Below are 26,173 nucleotides of genomic sequence, written 5' to 3'. Positions count from 1 at the left end.
CAAGAATATTGATGAGTTTGGATGAACAATGACTATTATCTGCACTAAGCTTGGACAGTGTTGACATATGTGTCATGTTCAAATATAATTTGCTTAAACTGTAAACAAACTTTGGAATAAACCCTTGAAATATCAAAACTAGTTTGGTTTGGAAATCACTATTGTCCCTACTGATTATACCTATTTGGGTGAAAGTTCTATTATAAATTTACAATAAAGAAATATTGTACTGTTTGTAACATAATCATTATCAGAGTGTTGCAACCAAAAAAAGCACACATCATCTTTTCAAACAGTCTTTTATTCAAAGTCTCATCAACGAAAAGTTCTTATCGAGTTCCAATGGTGACCTGCCACACTCTGATCAGGTTGTCAGTGTAGCCAGCAAACAGGGTCTGTAAAAGAACAGGGATCGAAATTAACAGTACTCAAATTCTGTGATATTATAGTCCTATAGTTTGTCCAATAATACTCAAATAAGTGTTTCTAGTGCCCCTCATATTTGCAGGACTGTCACCAGTGGACATCAGAGTTATAAGTGAATGGGTATAATCACTGGGGGTAAAAACACTAAAACAACTGACTAGTGGGATAGCCAGCCATCTGTACTGATAGGTCCTAAAGAGCTGAGTGTGTTGTACCTGTCCATCAGCAGACCATGCAAGGGAAGTACACTGTGGGGGTTCAGCCTTGCTGTTTGTGCTGATCACTTCCTGTCTCAGCTCATCCACAATGATCTTGCCCTCCAGATCCTACACGAAGATAAGGAAAACACCAGACACAGAGGTAGAAATGGATCAATGACAGAGGCTACTGCATCCAAAATTACATAACTAACAAATTGGTCTACGTTAAAGCTCAGAAACAGCCTCTTTATCATCAAAGAATACAGTTGGCATTTGAAGTTTCATCACTGACTTTTACACTATAGCTTATGATACAGTGTATATGGTGCTAATGCATATACTGGTAGTGAGGTATTTAGGATGAAGTCTTTTACCCAGATCTTGATGCTGGGGCCAGTGGCAGCACAGAGCCAGTAGCGGTTGGGGCTGAAGCAGAGGGCATTGATAGTGTCACCACTATCCAGGGTGTAGAGGTGCTTGCCCTCATTCAGGTCCCATAGCATGGCCTGTCCGTCCTGAATGGAAAGAGAAACGTGTTCTTTAATAACCATATTTGTAAGTCATACATATAGCCAATTTCTAGGATATGTACATGATAGACAACTAATGACTATGCAATTGTTGCATTAACATTACAAATCTTCAGCACTAACAACAATCTTATTAAGTGCAGGTACCACTCAGAAACAGCCTCTTTTATCATCACTGTTAAACAGATGCATCAAAAGTTTTCATCACTGTTGAAACCTGCAGACTGAACTTAAGCTAGTGTTTCTATTGGGTTCAGAATGAGCATTGAAAAGGTCAAAAACATTCTGTGACAGTCTACAATAATAAATAAATGATATGCTGAAACAAATGTATATCATACCTTTCCACCAGATGCACACAGGGATCCATCAGGAGAGACAGTCACTGTGTTCAGGAAGCCAGTGTGGCCAATGTGGTTGGTCTTCAGCTTGCAGTTAGCCAGGTTCCACACCTAGGAGAATAGGATAGGAAGACTACAATCACACCTCAGAAGTACATACCCCACCATATAAAGCTATCTGGGTAGTGCCTCATCAATCTTTTTATCATTGAGGTCAGATAATACATGCTAATTTTTAAGTCAACAAATTTAGGATTAAACTTCATTCAGGTTATTTTTATAAGTCACAGGTGTAAGGTAAAGGATATGTAAGTAAAATCATACCTTGACCATCTTGTCCCAGCCGCAGGAGACAATGATGGGGTTGCTGCTGTTGGGGGAGAAGCGCACGCAGGACACCCATTCAGAGTGGCCCTCATCCTGCACATTGAAGAGGTAAAAATAAAAGATACTTGTTATCTGACACTAGCGATTTGTATTTTGCCAGATGGAATCATTACCATCTCTGATCACGTAAGCGAGGAGGAGAAAACATGTATGTCTACAGTTAAGTGTTTGGTTTGGCTGCTAGTCTCTCACTAATGAAAGAATTAAGAACTGTAAATTGAGAAAATTCCATATTTCTGTGCATTTTTTTTTTTTTTTTTTTTTTTTAAATCAGTAGGGATTACAAAATTCAACTTCTCATTCAAAGTAGTGCAACGTCACAGTCTAGTACTTACAACCATTAACTAACTCCACTGACAGAAAGGTCAGCTGGCAGCTCACCTGGATGGTGTACTTGCAGACTCCGAGAGTGTTCCATAGCTTGATGGTCTTGTCCCGGGAGCCAGACACAATCTGGCGGTTATCAGCAGAAAAGGCCACACTCAAAACATCCTTGGTGTGTCCAACAAATTGGCGGGTGGTGGCGCCACTGGGGAAAAATACCAAACATTACAAATGATCACAACTGTTGCACATATTAAGACAAGCAGAGATAACCAAATGCATGTCTAATACAGCTGCAGCTAACACTGGTTAAGACCTATTCCAAAAGTTATGAACACATTGAAGAGTCAATACAACTTGCCTCTCAACATTCTGTGTTAATGGATGCAAGTTATGGGTGACAATGAATATTTATCATATACTGGCAACATCAATGTTTACAGCACATACTGGTCATTAAAAGGTCTTGTATAGCTGAAAGAGAGGTCCATTACTGCCTCCTACCAAGTAACTATGACACTAAGAGGTGACCTACTGAATTGTGACCAAATGTACCATTACAAATTTTCACTAATGACACAAATTACACTGGGTTTGTTTCAGATCTGACCAATTAATGTGGGGAAGGGCTTAACGCACACCTGGTGTATCTGTTATAAAAGTAGATTAATTGATGGTGAAGATGATCGTTTCAAACCGTCATTTTAGCACCAGTTATTTATGATTCCTGTGGCTAAGCTACAGTGAGTCTGGGTATTTTCCTGCTTAGTTTATACTTGTGGCCACTCTAGTGTTTAGCATGAAAACATACAAATCATCTACTGTAATCCTGTAGAGGACATCTGGCCAGTAACCCAAGAGTCCACTCCCGGCACTTACGTGGTAAGATCCCACAAGCGGAGGGTCCCGTCCCAGGCACCAGACAGGGCAAACTGTCCATCTGAGGAGATGACAACATCACTTACAAAGTGAGAGTGGCCCTTCAGGGAGCGCTGGGGGATGCCATAGTTGGTTTCATCACGGGTCAGCTTCCACATGATGATTGACTTGTCTGGAAAACAAACAAAAATACGATTTTTTGAATAAATCAGTGTCCTCATTTCCAACAAGTAAAAAATAGATATTTTGAACATTAGCAAGTAATATTTAGCACTGGACAAGTGCATTACCAGGGAAAGCTGTCAACATTTACTCAGTTAGCAGGCTCAACATACAAAGATTAGTAATAGGCTGTTAATAGGCCACACATTCATGCATCTAACTACAGTTACAACTATGTATGTTATCACACCTGGACTTACATTTGTATGTTATTACACGTGTCACAGATTCAATGCAGAGCTGAATTACTGATGACGCCTGATAGTGTTAGCTAGCTCGGCTAACCTGTGTCTATCTCTCGAACGTCAACATATTATGATAGTGTTCAAACTGTATAAAAACATTAGATGTCTTCATGGCTGGTTACATGCATTTCATGTGCCACTCACGTCCGTATCGTCATTTATCTTACGTTATAGCAGTAAACCAGTTAGCTGCCTAGTGCTATCACAGCCATATTGGCTGAGCCGGCAGAGGGGAACCTCACCTCGGGACGCCGACAGAATCATGTCGGGATACTGGGGCGTAGTGGCGATCTGGGTGACCCATCCACTATGCCCCTTCAGGGTCCCCCTCACTGTCATCTGCTCGGTCATTTTGGCGTGGTTCGGTGGTGCCTTTAACAAGGATGGATTCGGATTTTTTAGAGGTCCGGGGAAACCTAAGTCCTCATCGCATCTAGGCACAGAGGAAAAGGAAGTACAGACCCGGATGCAAAAGTTATGAGGAGGGGAGCGGGCCGCAAAGGACTCTGGGAAATGTGGACTTGATACTTTTGCCCGAGCCTACATTTGTTTTTACACATTCACATTTAACATGGATTTACTGCTCAGTGAAACCAAAAGAATAAGAATAGAATAGAATTTTGCATTGGATATATCCAGTAAAACAAGTAATGGAGAGGTTTAGACTTCGTATTGACTATGGTGATGATATCTGTGGATCAGAAAAACAAAAGTTGCGATCTGTTTTACACCAAAAACATTTTGGCAGGATGTTCAATATTTTATAAGGACAAAGAATGAACAAGCAATCCACTTACAAGACATTTTAATCTGTTTCAAAAGCAATGACATGGAAAAGGTTTTTATTTTATTAAATTTCACATTCATAAGAAGAAATAGACTCACTCCAAAACAGATTTTGATCATCTTTGTCAAGAATATGGCACCACAATAAGAAACCTTAAACATAAAAAGGCCCTGAAAACGCAGCATTTTTGTGAAATATGCTATTTGCAAATAGCATCTTGCTTTGACAAATCATTAATTTTTTGGTTTTCTGGCTGTGTCTGAGAACAGTTTTGTTTGTGCACAATGTTTCTTGTACATACTGTGCTGATAATAAAAGGGGTAAAATAATGATACATCCATGCTTTTATTTTACATTGGTACGAAAACATTTTTTTGTTGGTCAGATAGATAAACATGACTGTTTTTTTGCACTTGAACATATTTAATGTGTATATTGAAAGGTCTGATATAAAATGGTCTCATGGGGACTTCAACCGAAAAAGTGATATCACTACCCCATGGTGCGACTGCTACTAATTCAGATGTACTTATAGTACTTTAAGGTTAACAAACTGGTCAGATGCTCATCAGAAATCCTTCAACAAAATTATAGGTACAATCATTATGGGTAAATATCACATTGAAGTAATGAGAAGCAAAGAGAATGCAATCTTTATGCTGGACAAAATGTGGAATATCTTGTAAGCAGTATGATTTTTGTTCCAAAATATAATTCATACCAGTGTATATTTTATAATTTTCCCCCTGTATCTGAAGTCCTTGAGACACAGTAATAAACACAGTAAAACTACTTAGCATCCAACTTAGCCTCAGACATTTGGACTTTATCACAGAAAGCACAGGGGTAAATAGTAAAATTAATGATGAATGATGACTCAGCTGCTTCAGTGTAAGGGTCCTGGTTTTGTGCATGCTGGCTCAGTGCCAAACAGTCATGACTTGACAGGTACATGAATAGATGGAGCCATTGTTAATGTTGTTTGTAACGGCTGTGCTTTTCCTAAGTGAAAATGTCTGTAAAAAGCAGAAAAAAGGCCTATTAATATGAAACAATACTTTCACTCCCACCTATCAGTGTACGCTGTTTAAAGACAATGATCAGATTCAGATGAATTCAGATTCAGTGTTTAAAACACTGTGTTGAAATTTGTATAATGATGCAATCAATGCATAGCTATAACAACTGAAATGTTTTAAGGTTATAGAGGCATATATATATATATATATATATATATATATATATATTATATATATATATACATATATAAGCTTTAATAACCTCAGACACTGACTGTCTTGTCATTAATCCAAAAGTCCAAATATTTCTTAAATAAACCTTGAGGTGTATTTGAGTGTGTGATAGCATTTCATTTAAACTATTTTTGGGAGGACAAACCTTCAAATTTACATATAGTTAAGCGTGCAACTGCTGGCAATTTAGCTATATAACAATTCCATGGTGGTCAATGATCATAACAAATGTGGCACCAATCTAATAGTTGCAAACACTAAACCACAAATATAGCCTTAAGGTTATATGTTAAAGCTAGCAATTATTTAAACTCAAAACATGACACTCAGAGCTGCTGTAAACAATTCAAGCAGATGTTAATGTTGTGTGCCTTTGCTCCAATGTTCCTACCACATGGATCAACTGCAACCAATTGTGTAACCTGTTGTTTAGTCTTAGAAACAATGAGCTCATTCAGCTGTTATAATAGAGTACATATGCAAATGATTTGTGAAAATGTTTGGTAAATTTGAAAAATTGATTTTGTCCAGGTTGAAATATCACAGCAACTAGAGGATGAAGTGCTGTGAAATTTTGACATTCATGGTCCCCAGAGGATGAAGTCCTCTGGCTGTGGTGATCCCCTGACTTTCCCTTTAGCATCATAATCACAATGAAATTTTAATTTGTCCAGTACTGTGTTTTCAGCTCAGATAGCCAATCTGTAAAACTAATGACTTTTTAACCTCAGATGTACTTTGTGTATTGTGCTAATTAGTAAATGTTAGCATGCTAACATGCAAAACTAAGCTGGTGACCCTGGTAAACATCAGCATAGTCGAATTGTCAGTGTGAGCATGTTACCATGCTGATGTTAGCATTTAGCACAAAGCACCAGCCTCAGAGAGCTGCTAGCATGATGTACATTATCCGATGTCAAAGTTTTCTGTTAAAGTGTCAGATAATAAGAATTTCTTAAACAGCCAGTTATAGTAGCAAGTTTTACATATCTGAAGAGATTGTTGAACTCTAGAAATCATCAATCAGGGACACTGCCCGGTAGTGAAAGATCTTTCTTTTTGCCTTTCCTCCGTCAATTATTGTCCAGCCTTGCAAGGGACTCAGCCTTTGAGGAAGCTGCTGTCCCTTCTAATACACTGTTGCTCATAAAGTTGGAATAAAATATTTTTTACCTCTTTCCATGAAATGATTGTGACAATGTGAATTATTTCATTTCACCTGGGTAATTGGGACACATAGTGTAATCATTGCACCTGGTCAAAAATGATTACTGATTCATCTAAATTAAATATATTAAATAAACAGAGGATTGTGTCTGAAAACAAAATTATTCCAACTTTATGTTCAACAGTGTATGTTTCACGTGGTACAGGACATACTGGCCTCTGGTTGTAAGATTTGCTCCTTTGTGTTTAATGTTGGAATGAATGAAGCAAAATAATTTTACATGATTACATATGATTTAATGACAAGAAACCATAAACCAGAAAGTTTATTTCAGTCTACATGTTTAGTTAACCAGATTTCAAGTTATACATATTTAGACAAGTAATTACAAAAATAGCTTAATTCTTTTACAACCAAATACACAACCGAAAAACATTCTCACAAAGTCAAGCTAATACTGTGATATATGGTTTGCTAAAACGCCAAACTGTATTTAGATATTGTGCCATTTATTGACTTCATTAAGCCTTAAAACTGAAACTGATAGAATCTGCAAAAGAAATAAACACATATAATAATGTTAAGTGACAGATAACCATCAGCTTCCAGTAAAATAATGCCATGGCCTGCGTGATTTGTAGTTAAACCATTCTGCTTTCAAAAGATTTTCTCACTCAACATGATTCTCAAATAAAGTTTGTATGTCATCTATTCTGTCTTGACTTATTGATATGCAACCCATTTACAGATTTTCGTTTCATAGAGAGCATTTCTAGAATACCTTTAACTTCATAAACAAGTTGTACTGTATAGGTTTATTAAGTGATGCACTGATATTTCTTACAAAACTCCTCTGAAGTAGAAAAAAATGAGCAGGACTTCACAACTAGATTATCCCACTGATATGGAAATTGATTTGTGTGATGTCACTTACGCAACATTGGAAGATATAATATAAAGGGATCTTTGCAAAACTGACTAGAGTCATTTCAGACCTAAACAGGAACTATGCAGTGCAGTAAAATGTGGCCTGCATTATGAAGTGAACAAGTTTACCGGTCAGCCAGCGGATATTTTTAATGACAAATAGGAGGTCAGTATTACCAATGTACTGTATTAACACTCTTGTCCTTCTCCTAAATTGGACTATGAACAAATTCAATAGCAAATTCCATTTTCACTTTTTCACACATCACTTATCCATTTGTGTTCTCCTGATTAATTTCAAGATCCCATCTAAAATCATACCAAAAACAACAAACAACCATAATATTACTTAATGTTACTGTTTGAAATTTGAAAATGATGCAGTGTTTGTGATTGTGGGCAAAAATTGGAATTATAGATGTTTGCATGCTGATTGTGATTGAAGATAATCAACCAATAAAGTATTGTGATGGTTCATATTCAGGTTAACAATGAAAATATTGTAAATCATTGCAAGTCAGTCATGATTTGGGATTAACCTGATCATGACTGCTTAATGTTATTCATATTGTATCAAAAGAGTGCAACTAATAGACTATCAACGTCCACTAAGAAAAAGTAATACCATTTCCCATTAATGTAAATGTAGGCCTAATTCTACACATGTAAGCAGAACCAAATAATGATTCCATGTAATTCCATCTAACCTTTGTCGTGTAAATATTTGACAATAGTTAATGGTACATCAGTGAAGTAAAGTTTTTTTCCTATGTTCTACATTTCTTTAAACAATGATGCATGTGTGTGTGTACATGAGTGTAGTTAAGCCAACCATAGTTTGCATGTGTATGCAAAGTAGAGCTTTAAACAGGTATATAAGAGTTTTTAAAAGTATTTAAGCACCAAGAAATGATTCCATCTGAGAAAAATGCATGACAAAGATTAAAACTTGTTGTGATAGATGAAAGAAAAAACACAAAAAAATATGCATTATAACTGACAATTATAAACCACTGTACTAAGATGTATTGCTGAATTAAAATGAATAATTATCAAAATAAAATTTAAAAAAAAATCAATGACATTTGTTTCAATTCTCATACTTTAGTCTGTTAGTCCTTCAGTCCAAATGACTAATATTGGTTCAAAAAATATCAAACAAACAACACACACAAGTCAGCAGCAAGAACTTACAACAGTAAAAATGGCAACAGTAATTAAACATGTCTTCATCTGTGATTAAAAGATAATTATCAGTCACATTGAAAACTATTAAGAAAAGAATTTGATTGACAATCATTTGTTAAGGCAACTCAAACAGAACCAGTCTAATGTTGGAGCTGACTTGCTCCCTGGTTGAAACACTGAAACACTGATTGAACATGAATACTGTGAATGGTTCCTTCAAGTCTGGTCTTGAAGTTTCACTATCTATATATTTCACAAACATGTCGATGCACAGGAATGCAAAATGTAACTGGACAAAATAAGATAAGTATATAACGGAATAAAAATAAACAACACACAAGTCACCACTGCTGGAAGTGTAAGCCTTAAAAAAACAAGAAAAAAGGTTGACTTACTGACTTTTCTGAGTGGCTTGCTCAAATGGAAAGACTATTAAAGACTGCTTATTGAAAATGAAAATGAATTTACTGTCATTTGTTGTTTCAATGAGGGACCACAAGTCATACAAGCTGGCAGGATGCTAAACAACACTGTGCCTTGTTATGATCATGCATTGAATTAGTGAAAACCTTTGCTAAAGAGCCATACAAGAGATCACCAAAACATGTTCAATGTATCTGTGCAGTAAATCCTTCCTTATGTGCCAGTGACATCATTGCCTCCCAAACGACTTCAACTGGTTATCAAGCTATTGCTCCACATCATCAGCCACATGTGTCTTCTCTTCCCAGGTGAATGTGGAAAAGCAGTGTTCTCTGTCGCCCCCTCCTGGAGAGTTTCCATAACAGAGGATCTGAGTGTTCGGTATGACACTGAGGCATTACATGGCTCTCTCTGCTTCATAAAGGCCAATCTGCCCCTCACGCTCTCTGCCTGTCAGTGTGTCCTTTCTCCACCAGGCCCCGCATCCCTTCAGGGCTGAGAGAGACGCTTGCGCTTGAGCTTCTGCCTCGCCATCTCCTCCTTTCAGAAAACACAAAGAGGAGAAGAGAGCACTGACCCACACTCCTCCATCTGCCAAGAGATCTGTCCATCCATCCAATCTCAGCATCCGTGAGACCGGGTGAGTGCACACACTGTCATTCTCAAACAGCGTTCATACAATCAGGCAGCAAGTCAGACTTTGTTAGTAAGGCAATCCTCCACTTCAACACTGTCATCTGGACTGTCCTTCAAAGTAAGAGTCCCACTGCCAGTTCAGTTTCTTGCTTTCAAAAGCCATCTGCATTCTCAACAACACTGGATCTCTAGTTTTAAAAAGTTTTCATAATACTGTAGACTCAAAAATGTCCTTGTTAAAAAATCTCAATATATTATATAAACGTTTTGATAAAAAAGGGAAAAAAGGGAGTGGGTTGTTTGTTGTAGTATTCAGTTGCAATATATACCAGATCAATATGTACAGATTCCATGCTGCTGGTTAGGTATCACTGCAAAAGAGGAATAGCAAGAATTGATTATTAGTAGTATATCAAACCAAAACCCAACCATAAGACTTTTGTATTACATTTAGCAAAAAAAAAAATGTTGCTGCCTTCAGATACTCACACTTCACAATTACAAGCTCACACACTGTAATATACTTACAAAATGCCCCTGTGTCAAATCAGAGTCAAGCAATGAATTTAATGCTGCCAATCCATGAGTAATAATCTCAGTGTATCTAACTTTGCCTGCTGCTGTCTCTTAATCACAAGCTAGTAACTTCATTAGTTCACACTATGCCTTTTTTAAAACAATGCAGTACAACTCTTAACTCTCACCTTGTGCCAGCAGCCTGGTATGGGCAGGCCATCCTGTCCCTGCAGAGAGAGAACAGCAGTGGAAAGTTAAAAAGCCAGAAAATGTCAAGTGATGCATGCTTAAACACACTGTATAGTTCTGCAGGCTGCTGATTTAAATATCAGCAACAACTGCGCTCCTTATAAGTGAACTGCTGTTATGAATTAAAACAAAGTCAGAGACTGACAGTAAATAATACAAATTCAAGCAAAAGAAAATACAGAAATGGTCAAAAGGCCAAAACATACTGTTTATCATCTGTGAATGTCTTTGCAGTGAATAGTGAAGTGAATACATCATGGTGACAGACAGCACATGCATAACAGAGTTGGAGAGAAATGAAAAAAAGGAAACAAAAGCGGTTGATGGGAAAATAGCAGTAGGTGAATAAATAGCGACCAGAAATGAGAAAGGAGGCAGAGATACTGTACCACAGGACAGGGGGCCTCAGGGCCGGAAGGATGAAGAGGAGGAGCTGGAGGGGAAGAAAGCCCTGAGTCCGCAGACAGACCTTTAGTCTCATCACAACCCTGTCAGCAAGAGCCAGTTACACATTCACAGCAATGAGGAAGAAACTCAGAGAAAAGCAGGAAAAATGACAGAAACAGTGCTGAGAGCGGAAGGCACGGAAATACTGAATGTGTAAAAGGTGAGAGGAAAGTAGAAATAAGTTAATCAATTTAAATTTGTAGTATTGTAACATGTATCTGTGTGTGTGTGTGTGTGTGTGTGTGTGTGTGTGTGTGCGTCATACCACAGGACAAGGCTGGTCCAAGCCTGGAGGACCCTGCTCTCCCTTCTGGCCCTTTAGACCTCTCTTTCCCACTGCTCCCCTGTCACCCTGGACATGAGGAAGTCAGCAGTTAGACAGACACAGACACAGACACACAAAAAGATATCACACAACACAGTTAACTGCAGATACAGCCTGTTTAGGCATTTAAAGTGGCAGAATTCCTACATGTCTAGACAGATCAGCCATGCATCATTATGCACGATACAGTAAATCGTGTTGCAATAAACTAGAGGAACAAAATATGTAATTGTTTGTGTTTTAATAAGGATAATATATCATTTATTTCTGTAATATGTACCAACCTTCTCGCCTCTTTCCCCTCGGTCGCCTTTGTCTCCCATCAGACCCGGAAAACCCTGGAAATGGAAGCACAAATGGGTCAGAGGGTTGCTTATCACTGGATACAGGTTAAAGTTTGTTTATAAATGAAAAATAAAATGGAATGAATGAAGTGAAGAGGATCTTCTCATTGAGAAAACTCACATCTAGTCCAGGCTCCCCTGGTCGGCCCTACAAACACACATTCACACAAATAACTCATAATTCTATCAAAGACCCGCACAATCAAAAAATAAATCTATTACACACATTAATGGAGGTGGTTGTGTACTTACTTTTTCTCCCTTTGCACCTGGAAGACCGACTAACCCTGCAGATCCAGGTAGACCCTGGAGGCCATCTACTCCCTGCAGTTAAAGTACATTGTTATTCATTGCATATCTCGTGTTGTATTACAGTATGATAATAAAGGCCCAGTGTGACTTACTCTGGCTCCAGTCGCTCCAATGTCCCCCTTTTCTCCCTTCATCCCAGCTCCAGGTTCCCCCTGCATTAGAACACAGGAAGGCTGAGTACCAAACAACATGCCATAGCCTCCAACACATATGGATTGTACTAGACACATGGTCTTGCAGGCTTACCTTAGGACCAGGCATCCCATGCAGCCCCTGAAAAGCATTGTGTGCTGTGAGTGTGTGACCGCTACAGGTGAAAATAACTAATCTGACTAGTTTCCACCAGGACTGGGATAGTGATATTTTGAAAGTACTCACCATGGATCCAGGGGACCCGGGAACTCCTGGAGGGCCAGGTGGACCAGGTGGGCCTGGTTGAGAAATCATCTGAACCTGGGAACCATTAAATTATCATAAAATTATCAGAGTCAAGCAGGAGCAGGAAACTCATTAAAACAAAGTTTAAGTTAGGTGATGACCACAGATGATTCACTGCTAAAAGGACCATAACAGTGTTTTTGCAAGTTAAGCTCGTCAACTAAATCATGTTACTTTATATGATTGCTGACCATTTCCCAAAGCACACTGTGTCAGATCTCTGAATGTATGCGTTTCCATTGTTTTCATCCATTTCCACAGTGAAAATCAATTAGCACACACTAAAAGGTTGCTTGAGTTGTGTATTCCATAGTCACTGACATAGTCCTTAAGGTTGATGACTGCCAGTGGCCACACAAATCTATGATTAGGTGTTTTTGCGTGTGTGTTTCACTCACCAGGTTGTCATCCAGTCTGCAGTCGCCTTTCTCTCCTTTCTGTCCGTCCATACCCTGACCCACAAACAGAAAAATTAACTTCCAGCTGTTTATGTACTTGTCAGTGTTTGTATATTAGAGAAACATTTTTGCAGTAACTACTTACAGCAGGCCCAGAGAGGCCCATCTCTCCTTTCTCCCCTCTCTCGCCAGGTGGTCCAGTCTCCCCAAGGTCACCTTTAGGTCCCTGGAAGTTAAGAATTAAGAATGAATCTCATATTAAAAAAAGACACCAAGTTCTCAAACCAACATATCTAGCCATAAAAAAATGAAAATGCTGGTACAAGGCATTTAATCAACCTGCATGTAATTTCTGTTTCTTTGTAACAATACCTTCTCCCCATCAACTCCTGCCGGACCTGGTAAACCAAGCTCACCCTGGAGGAAGACAAAGCGGGGTCACATTCACACACGTGATGAATATGATTGGCTATAACACTGCAGAAAATCGGGTTTAGTGTCATTGGTAGGATGACAAGTGAGTTCAGAGTGCCTTACCTTTTCCCCTGTAGGGCCTGGGGGTCCCGGTGGTCCAGGGGGGCCCTGGAGAAAGACAGACAGAAGACAGAAATATACATATATTCAGATAAACTTTATAATGTGTCTCTTTTTACACAGAACTACAATCTATCAATATTTAAACCTGCAATAACTGATTTTGGCCATTAGGGGGCAGTGGAAACAAGCTGGCAAGCACTAGCGTGTCATCACCTTTTAAGATGATACTTTAAGCTTCTATGTTCACCAGCAAGTGTTAAACTTTGTGTGCCATTTGGACCTGGGCAGGTAGCCTACATTGACTGTTTAAAGCCTTTTGTACTTAAAACAGTTGCCTCTAGTCTGAAAACACTGCTGATGAGAGCTGTGAGAGTGAACTCAAAAAGTTTCAGGTTGGAAAACAAAAACAAAGACCTTAAAGCAGATATAAAGCTCCATAAAGCTGAGGGGATGTGCAGAGTTAGAGATAGTTCTCTAGTGTTGATTACTTTGAGCAACAGCTTTCAAGCTTTCATAATAATATAAAAATACAGATTATAGCCACTTTAATTAGGTCATTTTTAGGACAGTCATATAGACATATTGCATACACAGTATGCAACTGTTTACTTTCTTTGTTAATCACAATGATACAAACATGGGAACTCACAGAATTATACCATAAGGCCTGAACTGGGGCCAACACAAAACAATACTACAAGGATGATGGATTTCACAATGCGGGCCTGACAGTAAACAATTTCTGTTTGCTGATCGCAACCAACTTGAAGCAATTTTATCTAACAGCGATTGTAAAACAGCACTGACTGTGGTTTTTGCTACACAATAGCCTGGCATCATTTTCCATTCTGTTGATTGTTTTGATGCAGGATGAGTTGGACAAGAGGAGAGACAAAACATTTATGTAACTTTTTGTAACACTAACAATGGATGAAGAATAGCTTCACATGCATGCCATATTCATCTCATACTGTCTAATGTGTGACAGGTCCCTTAAATCCCGCTCCTTAATCTCTACATGCACAATATTACAGTTGTTACTTCTCCCTCTGAAGTCCTCAGCCATCTTGAAGTAATAAAAAGGGAAACCATGTTATCTCCCGGAGGTGTACATGCTGATTCTGTCCTTTTACCGACTTTTTGTTTGTTCTCCATTAAAGCCATGGAAATCAACAGATGTTTACAAGCAACCGTTTGATCTGAGATATTCCATCATCAGAAAGTAGGGTCTACTCATGCAAATAATTACATCAAAGCCGTAAAATTAATGATAGTAACAAAGAACCAATTTCATCATGGTTTTAAACCAAATTCATCATCACCTAAGATTTCACCACAGATGGGACCATTACAGCTTTTCACACAAACAAGTGAATGGATCATAACAAAAGCTGGGTGGCCAATGGGAATTTCCCACTCCATGAATATAACTCTAGTGGGTACCTTCAATGTTATTTGGTGCCAACTGATCCACACTGGCAAGAGGCTTCTGATAATATCTCAGGTTCATGTTTTCACCGACTCCTTTGTAACTATTTCACGCTGCTGTCTACAGCGTTGCATGCAGAAACCTATTTCAGATCAGGTCCCAGGGGACGTGATTCATAGTGGTTTTTAATCAAATACACACTCCACTGCCAAGATAGCCATCTATTTTTACCATGTAGCACGGTACATGGTAGAATCAAAGGGTCCTGTGTATGAACATAGAGATGTGAAACTGAGACTGTGGCGACTATGAGGGGTTCCTCTTCAGTCCCCTCCAGTGAATTCCCCTTGTGCAACAACTGAGAGGTGTGGAACAGCACAAATACACAGACAAAATACACCATGCCGACCTTTGGCAAGTTATAGCCACGTATCTTGTGAGGCACACTGGTTGCATACCATGAAAAAACACTCACCACAATTTAACAAAGGCTGCTGATTTTTCTGCATGATTAAGCATGCTTCTTTAGGCTAATGTTATCTGATAGAACAGAACAGCTGGACTATATTTACTGGGGCTGTATGTTTTATCCCAAATGAGTACACAAGAGAGCTTGGTAGACTAGTAACTAGCACATTGAGTAATACTCTTTAGATGTGGCCTCTAGAGTGACATCCAATACATCTGAAGTCTGTAGTTCTGGATAGAAGGCATCTACAAAAACACACAGGTCCACTGGCTGAAGCAGGTGGTATAAGGAATGGATATACATGAGTTGTGTGCATATGCAACTCTGTGTGACTCTATGCATTATTGTATGTGTTAGTTACTGATCACACCACCAAAGCCATGCAGAAACAACAGATTACCGAAACACTGATGGTGTTGATGGCCTGTTGAGAAGAAATGGCGACATGTTCAGTTTTTGCAGTTTTGAAAAAGCAAAAAAAATACAGATGTGATCTAACTACACAGCCATTTCTGGTCTTAACTTTTGCCTGATTCCTTACTTAAAATAAATACCCAATGGAATTTAGTCATGGAACCATAAAGTCTGGTCTCATTAACACTTTATATTACTCACCTGGAAAGCATCTAGAAGCTTCCCATTGAAGTCGATGATGTCTGAGGAACCTGCGGTGCCTTTTTCACCAGTATAACCCTGAGGCAGAGAAGAAAAAAAATGAATGAGGTATACATACACAACTTAATAATAATAATAATCATCATAATCATAATATATGTGTTCAATATGATAACTGAATGGTTAAAGAGGGCTAACCCATTGGGTAATACACATACCATGGGGCCCTGTGGTCCTTGTTCTCCTATTTCCCCTTTGTCACCCTGTATTATGCAATTATGCAAATGTATGATACAATTCTTTCAGACATCAGACATTTAATATTTATGATATAGTGTAAAAATAATGTTATTCCTAAGAAAAATACAAATTATTGATGTTATTATTCAGATTTGTCTCTTACCTTTAGTCCTGGGAGTCCATCCATGCCTCTCTCTCCCTTCTCTCCTGTACCTGGCTCGCCCTATTTCAATACACAATAAACATTCAAGGTCAATGCATGTATATTTAAACTAATCTGTGTCTGAGACGTGATCCTTTAACTTATTAGTAGAGCTTATCTGTACCTTTGCCCCTGGGGGACCCTGTGGCCCTGGATAGCCGGGCTCACCATCTTCTCCCTGTCAGTTCACAATTGTCAAAAGTTCAAATTTTTGGACAGTAGAGTTTGACAAGAAAATTGAAATTAAGATGACACAAGACTGATTATCTACACATGAACTTACCGGCTTCCCAGGCAATCCCTGCTGTCCCTGATGCACAAATATATGTGGTTATCATGATTATCCAGAGAAAGACAAATCACCACCACAGATGTACAGTATAATAATGGTTCATAACAAAAAATAAATAGCTTGACATGTAGAAAAAACCCCCCCTCAAAAACTGGACTTAAACTACACTCACCACAACGCCATCACGACCTGGAAAACCCTGAGGAGGACAGAGGAGAAGTGTAGTTATGGCCTTAACCACAGGTCACGTTCCATCAAAGAGTTAAACTGCTGTGGCCACTAGATGTCAGTGTTCAACAAGGAACGACCAGTTCATGGACTTGGATTTGTCAAGTGACCACAGTGCATACAAACAGTTGATAAATTAAAGGAAAAACCTGAAATAAATGAGTAGAGAAACTGGATGCAGATGTTTCTATACAGGGAACCAGGGTTCACTGAATGATTTGATGAGTGTGAAAATTATGGGAATCATATGCTATGGCCTTTTGCATTCACCACATCTCAACCAAGTGGAACAACTATGAGTGATCAGTTGAAAAGCACTGTTCAACACCAAACATCGTTAGGAAGAATGATGTTCATCGCTCCAGTAGATTTCCAGGCTTGAAGAATTTTAGTAGCCCATGAAGAGTTTTTTCTTTAATTTGTCACCCATCTGTGTTCAGATGTCAGATACATTTCCAACTCAAAATAATGCTTGATTTACTTGATATATTCTCCTGAACTTACATGTGTTGAAATAAAGCAAATATTTGGTATTTACCCAAACATCCTCCACAGCAGTTTCATGTGGCCACACATCAGACAGAAACAAACTGTCATTCTTTTTCTTCTTTCCACTTCACAGATATAAACGCCAAGGGTTCGAGAACACCCATGCTGGCAGGCTAGCTCACTTTCTCCTGCTCAGCCTTTCCTACATTCAGACATCTGCCTACAACATGGAGCAGCTCTTAGCACCACTCTGCCTTGTTTTGCTGTTTTGGGTTTTGCAATGCCTTTAATCAACTTGGAGAGTACATTTGAAATTGACTAGGTTACAGGACGGGCCCCCTCTTCGCAACCCGCCTGTTTTTAGTCATTTTCTGAGCTGCGCTGGCTTTCTCTCTTGTCGGTTCTGCATAAGCTCTCAACTCACCCACGCTGAAACCAGCATTTTTCACTTGAATCTCTTTGCTGTCCTGTGCCAGTTGAGGGTAACTGAGCATTCATTCCTTCACTTGGATAAACAAAAATTACCTTCATAGTCTCCATCTCTCTCTTCCATCTTATAACCACAGCTTTAAGCTGCCATTGCATATGAACTAACCTCTGGGAAGCAAAGTAAATTTTGAGAAACATAAACTGCCTCAGGCAGGGAGCACAACTATTGTTTGGTGAGGTCGGCAAACTGCCCATGAACTCACCACAGTGCCATATCTGTTTCAGGGGTGCACGACGACACAGTCGTGGTGGGAGGGTGGGAGAATGGGGGCGTGTTGGAGAACTTTGTGGCCACTGTCTTACACAAAACAGATGAGGCCAGGAGTAGAGTTGCTATTCTGGGCGTTTTTAGGTAAGCCACAGCTCACTGGCAAACCCGGAAGAATGAGAATATGGGTTCACTGCAATTTACTGTGTAGACCCTTTTCCCCTTAATACACATTTATAAATTCACATTCATTCACAGCATACACACACAGAAACACAATTTGTGATTTGTCACACCCTGTGGTTGAACCCTACCAGGTCAACACAATTGGAGTAACACAGCCCCTGATGGCTGAGGTGTTTAACGTGACTGCATTCTTTGTGGTGCAAGTTAAAGGGTGAAGAAAATGGGGTGAGTGATGAAGGAGGAGGGGAATAACTGCAACTGAATGGAGTGTGTGGATGTGTGTGAGTGCATTGTTTTGTATAGTGGGTGTACATTTGACACTTTAATGCATGATGAGAAACTCTTACTGGCTCTCCAGCAGGGCCACGGGGCCCGTCCTTGCCCGTGTTCCCAGGGGGGCCTCTGGGACCAGGAGGACCTGGGGGACCGGGAGGACCAGCGGGTCCAGCCTGGCCCTGGTCACCCTTATGAAAAATAACAAAAACAGAAGAATGAGGAAAAGAAATAAAAAGAAAAAATAAATGCTATAAAAGATGATTACATTTATTAGTTATTACCATCTTGAAATGGGTGAAAATAAATCTTAGGTTGATTGCAGTTAAACTAAAGAGAATCATCAATAATGGCCTAAACTTCTTTAGCTAACAATATCTTCACTTTGAGATATAACAAGTATTCAAAACATGATCCTTAAACCTACAGCAATTGACTATTTGACCACTTGGGGGCAGCAGAAACTAGCTGTAAAGAAAACACTGAAATATTATCACTTTTTAAGCTGTTATGATGAATTTGTTAGCCAACAGTTGCCTATTTGCACATCCAGCTGATAAGGAGAAACATCAGCATTCAGTTAGAATCATGGTTGTGTCCACCATAGTACAATATTCACTCTCCTTTTGACTCTGTTTTTGGTATTCACTAACTTCTGAGGGAAATTTCTGCTCTCTCGTAGCTAATTGTTCAGCAGCTAGTTGCCTAGTTGCTAACCTCTGCCATTTTGTGATGTGCTTGTAGTGTACAGTGTTTTTTTTTCAAATTGGTTTTTCCAACAGCTGTGGCCAACAATGACTTAATGAGATTAATGAGAATGAACCAAAACAGTAAATTTTGCAGGCCGGAAATCCAAAACAATGAGCTGAAAGATGCAAAAAAGCTAGAGAACTAAAAGGAGCCGCAGGGTCGGTGATAATTCTCTGTGGGTACATCACTATGAATGTCATCACATAGTCATTTATCCACAATAAAAGCAAAAACCTTTATTATAGCAGCTTTAAATATCTTATACAGTCCACAGAATGTCGACTTCACTTCTAAAAACTTTGATTCCATCAACTTAATTTGCCACTTTTCTCTGTTCACTTAATGGATGGGAACTTATGAAGTGACAGCACAGGGAGAGTGTCAGGAAGAGCAACTGGCCAATAGCAGCAGCAGTGAGTCAGATTTAGTCATAAACACAGCCATGCTGACAAATACACTCTTACAAAAGAAAAATTGCAAATTGAGAACAACCTCATCTCTTGAAATGTTTCTTTTCGCTTAATGCTTCATAAAACTACAACTGAACTGTCACCTCATATCAAAGAACCTTTCATCACTGGATTTACATCTAATTCTGATGATTCGCCCTCATTTTTAAGCCAAACAGAAACCATTAATGCACTCAAAGTCTTGCTCATCACTGAAGTGGATGGAGGACCAGTGTTTTCTCTGTAGTCACATGATGACACCTTCTTCGCATCCTCTCATCTCTACAGACATGTGGTACATTAGGGCTTGTTTTGTTGTGGCAGGCAACATGGTACAGCAAGCCCTTTCATGAAAATGATATTACCATGGTTGTATAGCACACAAAAACCTAATTTCCTTACACAGATAATTATTATATGTATTATTAAGGTCAACCCCGAACTTAACTGTCACCAACAAAGGTCCTCTATTTTCCTTGTGATGAGAAACACACTTTTCTTTAGTCTAGTCTAATTCAAATAAAGAATCCAACACAAAGGATAATCACAAAAAAATGATCAAACATAAAGGCAATTAAAAGCAGCTTGACTGAGAAAGGTGAAAAAGTGAGAAATGAGGGAGATGCATGGCTGATCAGAACATGAGTAAGAGAGGTTGATTAAAGTGTTAAGAATACACACATGCCTTAGTTGTGGTCTACCTTCAGAAAGCGTCTCTGAAAGCTGCTGGACTGCTCTCCAGAGAGAAAGCCATGGTCATATCGGGGAAATACCATCTGAGTTGGAAGAGGTACAGCGAGGACAAAAAGAAAGATGGAGTAGAAGGAAAGAGCAGAAAGAGAAATAAAGAAAGATATACATGGAGTAGGAGGAAATGAAAGGGAGAGGAGAAAAGGATAAGGTAAGATAAGGAAATCAGAAATCCACTTTAAACTGAGAGAGTCCAGAAGGGAGGGAAACAACCGTCGGAAAAGATGAGATAGATGAGAGTTCAGCAGCCTCTGAAGCTATAAGACGAAGGGGAAAGCAGCTCAATGGAGGAATAGTGAAAGATCAGCAGCCCGACAGAGAGCAGTGGCTGCTGGGAGGACTAAGGAACAGTTTGCTGGGAAGGACAAACCTTGACAGTGAGAATCTGATTACTGTGCAGACCTGCAAATGTGTTGTAGTTAGGAGGCCCCTGGAGAGAGGAGTGACAAAGGGAAAGGTGAGCAAGTTAGCATACCATAGCTTATAGTCAGAAAGGGCTTTTACAAACTGTGCGGATTTTAATGTAGAAAAAATAAACAACCCATCTGCATATAGTGAAATATACGCTTTGAAAAACCTTAAAAGTGAGACCCAGTAACTTCCCTTTGTCCTTTCAGAAAAAAAATCCTGTCTCTCATTCAAACCTGTATTTAACTATGCGTTTGTTCCATTTAATGTCTCCTCATCCCACCCTTTGCGACTGAACCAAACAGAGGTGGCTTGGCTCTTTCCAGCCGACAGACAGTAAGTGTGATGATTGTCTGTCAAGCTGAAAGGAGCAGAGTTTGTCTGCCGCCAGAGAGCTCGGAGCACTGTGCTGCTTCTCTGGGTGACTTCTCTCCAAAAACACATGGAAGGAAGGATGGAGAGAACATCTAAAATAGGAGGGGGGCAGCAGAAGGACAGTAGGGAGAGACAGAAGGAGAGATGCTAGCCTGCTCATGAGGTTTCCGTTAACAGGCTGCGGTGAGTGCCGGATAGCTGAGGTTTTTCCAACACTGCAAATGCCTCCTCCTCCTCTCTTTGCCTATACACTCCTCTCTCCCCATTGTCACATTCACTCATTTGCACCGTTCCCTCCATGGAAACCACATATACATATGCTCCTTAAACATCTCAAAAGAGAATAGGCTGTTTTACAGTGGGCTTCCCCTTTACCTCGTTCTCATCAGCGCTTAGGCTGATACTAAGACAAACAGCCATTCAACCTCAGAGCCCTGTCTAACCATGGCCTTTTTGTACAGCCTTGGGGGAAGCAATAGGAGGCTTTGGCTGGGGATGAAACTCCCATCATGACTTGTCTTTCAACACAGCTGCCAGGCGAACCTAAACATGTAGTGACATTTTCCTCCGTATGGATTTGACGGTATGGAGGCTGGGAAAAATGGGCACCCGCTTCATGCCTTTCAATAAAAGTTGCTTTGGAGAAAGATGCAACACTACATGTGACCTTTTGTCACGAGTTCTTGGTGGTTGTATAAGAGTGTTTTAATACCCCCGTTATCCTGTGTTTGTAATCTGCCCTGGGTCCAGATTTAGCCTGACAAAAGCCACTGAAAATGATGGATTGACAGGAAGTCACAGGTTGACAGAGATTCATTGCCACGTCCTGTTTTCACGTGTATTGTGTTATCTTCTTGTAAAGTTCAGAGGTGAAACAGCATACAACGCTGAAACCAAGGCAAAAATGAGGATTGATTTTATATTCTGGATAGATACCTCCAACCACCACCCTTTATCTGCTCAGCCTCAGTGAACCTGTAGTACTTTGATTCATAGCTGTTACAAACACATTCAGAAACCAACACTTTTTCTATCAAGCCATATCTATGAGATATACCGTAGTGCCAGGTGTAATTCACAACTACAGTAGTTTTAGGAGCTGCAAGGTTTATTTTGAACCAAATCTGTGTCTCTAAGCGATACTCTGAGGTCTTTGGGCTACAGACTAATCCAAAGACATCAAAGCTGCCGAAGCCTCGTCCAAGTGCAATATTTACCATTTGGAAGAACTATGTAATTCAGAATGCCAAGAAGATTTAATTCTTGCACAAACTATTACTTCAAAATCTAGAAGGATAGGCATGGAAATCAACTGGCTCACGCCTTGATAGCAATCAGGAATTCCTGTAATGTTTCTGAACCGCACCATAAATATTGTTCTGCTGGGCAGCCCTAACAAATTTACACTCCATTTGTGCTCTGCTGTGAAACAATAGCCACTCAGTTTCATTTCTATACTCTCACACTCTCTGTCATGCCAATATTTCCAGGCTCCAACTCTCAGAAGACTTATGACAACACATCTATTTCTAATTATTATTCAAAATCTTGTGTTTCAATGGGACACTAGTGAAAGAATGTTAACAATAATAAAGACAAGTAGCAAATGACTACAATGGGAGTTTAGGCCCAGAGGAACATTTACAGTTTTTATAAATATTTTATGTGTTAGTATTTTGAAAGTGCTTCACAGTCAGAGTTGTTAACCTCATGTGAAAGGCTGCTGCCAATATGGAAATCACTGGCTAACACTTACTGTCTAATACAGACAGTCATAGTACCATTATGTGACTATAAATCAGTAATTTCATCAGTTGAAATGAAAGATTATGAAACAAATGATAACCAGTTTTGTTGGGCCAAAAAATATTAGACTGCTGTATTTCAGCTTTTGGCCTTCATCAGGGTCACCCGGGACACAAGCCGAAAACTGTTGGTCTAACATAGCTCTTCTGTTTACTGCAAGTGTTGCTGGAGTTTTGACTTATTTGGAATTTCCTTTCTCCATGCACCTTGGAAGTAAGTGAAGTCGTGCCAGAAACCTTACTTTGTTTCTGGGTCAAAAAATATATAAGAAAAATGTATCTAAATATATTTTTAAATAGATAATTAAATGCAAATCCAACGTCAAGCAAAGTACATTTTGGGGAAAAAAAATGCAATTAGCATAAATTGGACCATATTTTGTTAAGGCCTTGCTTTCTATATGTATGATGAGTTTACAGTGTTTCATGTAGGTATACAAAATTATGTTATTTATTGAATGACTTGATTGATTAATCTTTATTCTTACTTAGCTTAATTACCTCACCTATTCTTACTTAGCTGATTAATGGTTTGGTCTATAAAATCTAATTAACTGTCAAATGGTTTATTATACACTGACTTATTCTTTTATATTTAATTGATTCATCCTTTCAGCTCTGCTTTAATGTTTCAACAGTTTGCCATGACATGACAATAACAGGGCTTTAGATCTTTGGGTTAAAACCCTAAACAATGCATAGATCACCTCACTAGTTCCTCCCCACTTTTATTTGCATGTGAAGAAGTGTGACCTTGACCTGATGTTATAGTGTAAACATAATAAAACTAGAAAAACATTTAGGATTCATGGGGTACATGACTTCTTCAAAGAATCCAATCCGTTCACCATGTAAAGCACAGGGGGCTTATTTTCGAACCACAGTGAATGAAGCGGGAGATAATTACATAGGTCTCATGGTGGCTGGAATGATATCACATGAAAAGACAACACTGACAACATGGACCAGATGCACAGTGAGGTTACCCTATAATGTTAAAAAAAACATAGTTTGGTTGAGACGAGATGGCAGTTTTGGCACTGTCCCAACCATTGGGTTTTGATGGTGAGGTTTAAGTATTTCCATCGTTCTTTAATATCATCATTTCTCATCTCTGGTTTTGGAGATGTGGGCAACTCAAGACCTCATCATAGGAGCAGGGCTGTGTCGTTGGTGCAGTTGCTGGGGAAGCCACACAGGGTAAACACACTTTTCCTGTGAATTATGAAAAGGCTTGCCTCAAGTCCACTGACCAAAACTTGTGATCTGTGATTTTGCACATGTTTTTCTCCCTGCATGTCCACATTGTTCCTCCAGTGTGATAACAAGGAAAGGATGAGTAGTTTTCAGATGTTATGAAAACTCCAGAGAATGGAAATTTCTGTCTTCCTGGACATTGATTTCCAATTTGTGATGGTCTGTTACTTTGTCTGGGCTGGATTTCAATCTCAGCCTGTTTCCTTTCTCTGTGAAATTGGCATAAGCTCCCTGTATTGGCGTGGGTTTCCTCTGGCTGTCCTAGGACACTTTTCAATTCAGGTGCAGTCTAGAAGAAATGTGATGAGTTCAGCATCAAACTTTATTCCTTTTCTCACCAAGAGCTGTCTCCAGCAGTGGAAAGAAATGCCGACAATGTCGACATTTGTTTTGCATCCGCTTCCGCTTCTATCATTTCTTTCTTTACTGAAGTTAGCATGATAACCAGTTAACACCAGTATTGCCGGAAGGTCTCGTCTGTTCTGATACCGAGTCACTGTCCAGTCTGCCCTGAAGAAGTCACACTTCTCAGAGAGTGTATTATAACCTCTTGTCTTGAAAATGCAAAGATACCTGAAGCTCTGGTACATAAACAGCTGTTGATGCTAACATTGTCTATGTAGCATTAGCAAATGTACAATAGAAAAATAAACAGTTCTTGCCATGACTGAACTTAAAAGTCAGTGTCTCTTGACCTCAAGAAAGTGTGAAAATTTAAAAAAGATTCTGACAGACAAAGACAAAACAAGAGAAAAAGGACAAAAACTGGAATAAAGGTTTAAATTGAAGCCTTTTCAGCCAGGTCAGCTGTAGTGAAAAAGTAGCTTCTAAAATGCATATATAACAGTCAAAACATCTCATTTAACTTCCTCAGGCAAAGGCAGAAAACATGGCTTACCCGTGGCCCAATGTCTCCTTGGTCACCCTGGGAGAAAAACAGGAAAATAACAATTGTCAGCAGTTATTAGGACTGTATATGCACACAGGAGCAGTCATGTAATAGAATACTGCTACTGTAGAGCAGCTGTGACATACAGGCTTGAAAACTAATACTGTATGGGAGGGAAGTGACTCAAAGGTCATCTGTTCCCAAATCAGCTCAGGATGTCGACATTTACAGTATAAATCATTTGATAGGCCACAATTGGAATCGTCTGACAGGATAAGAGTGGTTAAGTGAAAGTGGGAGTGCGCGTGCTGAGGATTGTTGGTTCTCTGATGAGGATTTGGAGTTCAAGTTCTCATCGCAGTGCTACTAGCATGATTACATGAAAGGAGCCAATTTTCCAAACCTCAGCATCATCAGCCATTTGCAATTCCTGCTCATCAGACTGAGTCCTGCTCTGACAGATGCTGTTTACTGCAGTTGTGTTGTTCTTGTGGTTCTGCTTATCTGGACAATTTTCGCTTGAGTGCAAATACGGGCGTGCGCGCGCACACACACACACACACACACACACACACACACACACACACACACACACACACAGTTACTCATCAGTGTGTACACAAATGACCACATGCACACGTCTCCTCTGCCCAGCTCTTGCAGCTCTTTCGGTCGCTTACATCTTAGGCTGGGCGGAGGTTCACAGAGCGGGAAAACATCTGGCTATCATCGAGGTCTGCGGAAGGCCTGTAAACCTGTTTAGTGCCTTGACGTGAGAATGTGCGGAGACATATGAGCTCCTACATAACTACATGTAATCTATGGCTCGTTTGATGGGCGCGCAGTGAAAACGTGGACGTGGGGGGGG

At 39.5% G+C, this 26,173-nt stretch overlaps 2 protein-coding genes across 2 annotated transcripts in view; both read right to left on the bottom strand.

Annotated features, from left to right (window-relative positions):
- Positions 1-283: 283 nt before the first annotated feature.
- Positions 284-4,007, bottom strand: rack1 (receptor for activated C kinase 1). Its single transcript, XM_056383658.1, has 8 exons — positions 3,797-4,007; positions 3,088-3,259; positions 2,266-2,413; positions 1,822-1,917; positions 1,498-1,608; positions 1,001-1,141; positions 642-752; positions 284-395 (listed from the first exon to the last, which is right to left on the bottom strand). Exons 1-8 carry the CDS (start codon positions 3,903-3,905, stop codon positions 330-332), a joined length of 954 nt encoding a protein of 317 aa, XP_056239633.1. The 5' UTR covers positions 3,906-4,007; the 3' UTR covers positions 284-329.
- Positions 4,008-7,072: 3,065 nt separating this feature from the next.
- Positions 7,073-26,173, bottom strand: part of LOC130173992 (collagen alpha-1(XXIII) chain-like) — a 28,311-nt gene continuing 9,210 nt past the window's right edge. The window contains exons 6-29 of the mRNA XM_056383576.1: positions 25,315-25,341; positions 20,942-21,001; positions 18,697-18,813; positions 16,922-16,948; positions 16,741-16,767; positions 16,582-16,635; positions 16,419-16,478; positions 16,234-16,278; positions 16,016-16,093; positions 15,801-15,824; positions 13,503-13,547; positions 13,338-13,382; positions 13,111-13,191; positions 12,966-13,019; positions 12,508-12,582; positions 12,376-12,402; positions 12,222-12,281; positions 12,070-12,141; positions 11,939-11,965; positions 11,758-11,811; positions 11,414-11,500; positions 11,091-11,189; positions 10,641-10,679; positions 7,073-9,840 (exon numbers count right to left, since the gene is read on the bottom strand). Of these exons, the coding sequence (XP_056239551.1) occupies positions 9,790-9,840; positions 10,641-10,679; positions 11,091-11,189; positions 11,414-11,500; positions 11,758-11,811; positions 11,939-11,965; positions 12,070-12,141; positions 12,222-12,281; positions 12,376-12,402; positions 12,508-12,582; positions 12,966-13,019; positions 13,111-13,191; positions 13,338-13,382; positions 13,503-13,547; positions 15,801-15,824; positions 16,016-16,093; positions 16,234-16,278; positions 16,419-16,478; positions 16,582-16,635; positions 16,741-16,767; positions 16,922-16,948; positions 18,697-18,813; positions 20,942-21,001; positions 25,315-25,341 (1,335 nt within the window). The 3' untranslated portion in view covers positions 7,073-9,789. The remainder of the gene's footprint in view (positions 9,841-10,640; positions 10,680-11,090; positions 11,190-11,413; positions 11,501-11,757; positions 11,812-11,938; positions 11,966-12,069; positions 12,142-12,221; positions 12,282-12,375; positions 12,403-12,507; positions 12,583-12,965; positions 13,020-13,110; positions 13,192-13,337; positions 13,383-13,502; positions 13,548-15,800; positions 15,825-16,015; positions 16,094-16,233; positions 16,279-16,418; positions 16,479-16,581; positions 16,636-16,740; positions 16,768-16,921; positions 16,949-18,696; positions 18,814-20,941; positions 21,002-25,314; positions 25,342-26,173) is intronic.

Source organism: Seriola aureovittata, chromosome 8, assembly GCF_021018895.1.
Source record: "Seriola aureovittata isolate HTS-2021-v1 ecotype China chromosome 8, ASM2101889v1, whole genome shotgun sequence".
NCBI lineage: Eukaryota > Metazoa > Chordata > Actinopteri > Carangiformes > Carangidae > Seriola > Seriola aureovittata.
The sequence above is the reverse complement of the archived record's forward strand: the minus strand, read 5'-3'. Positions and strand labels throughout refer to the sequence as shown.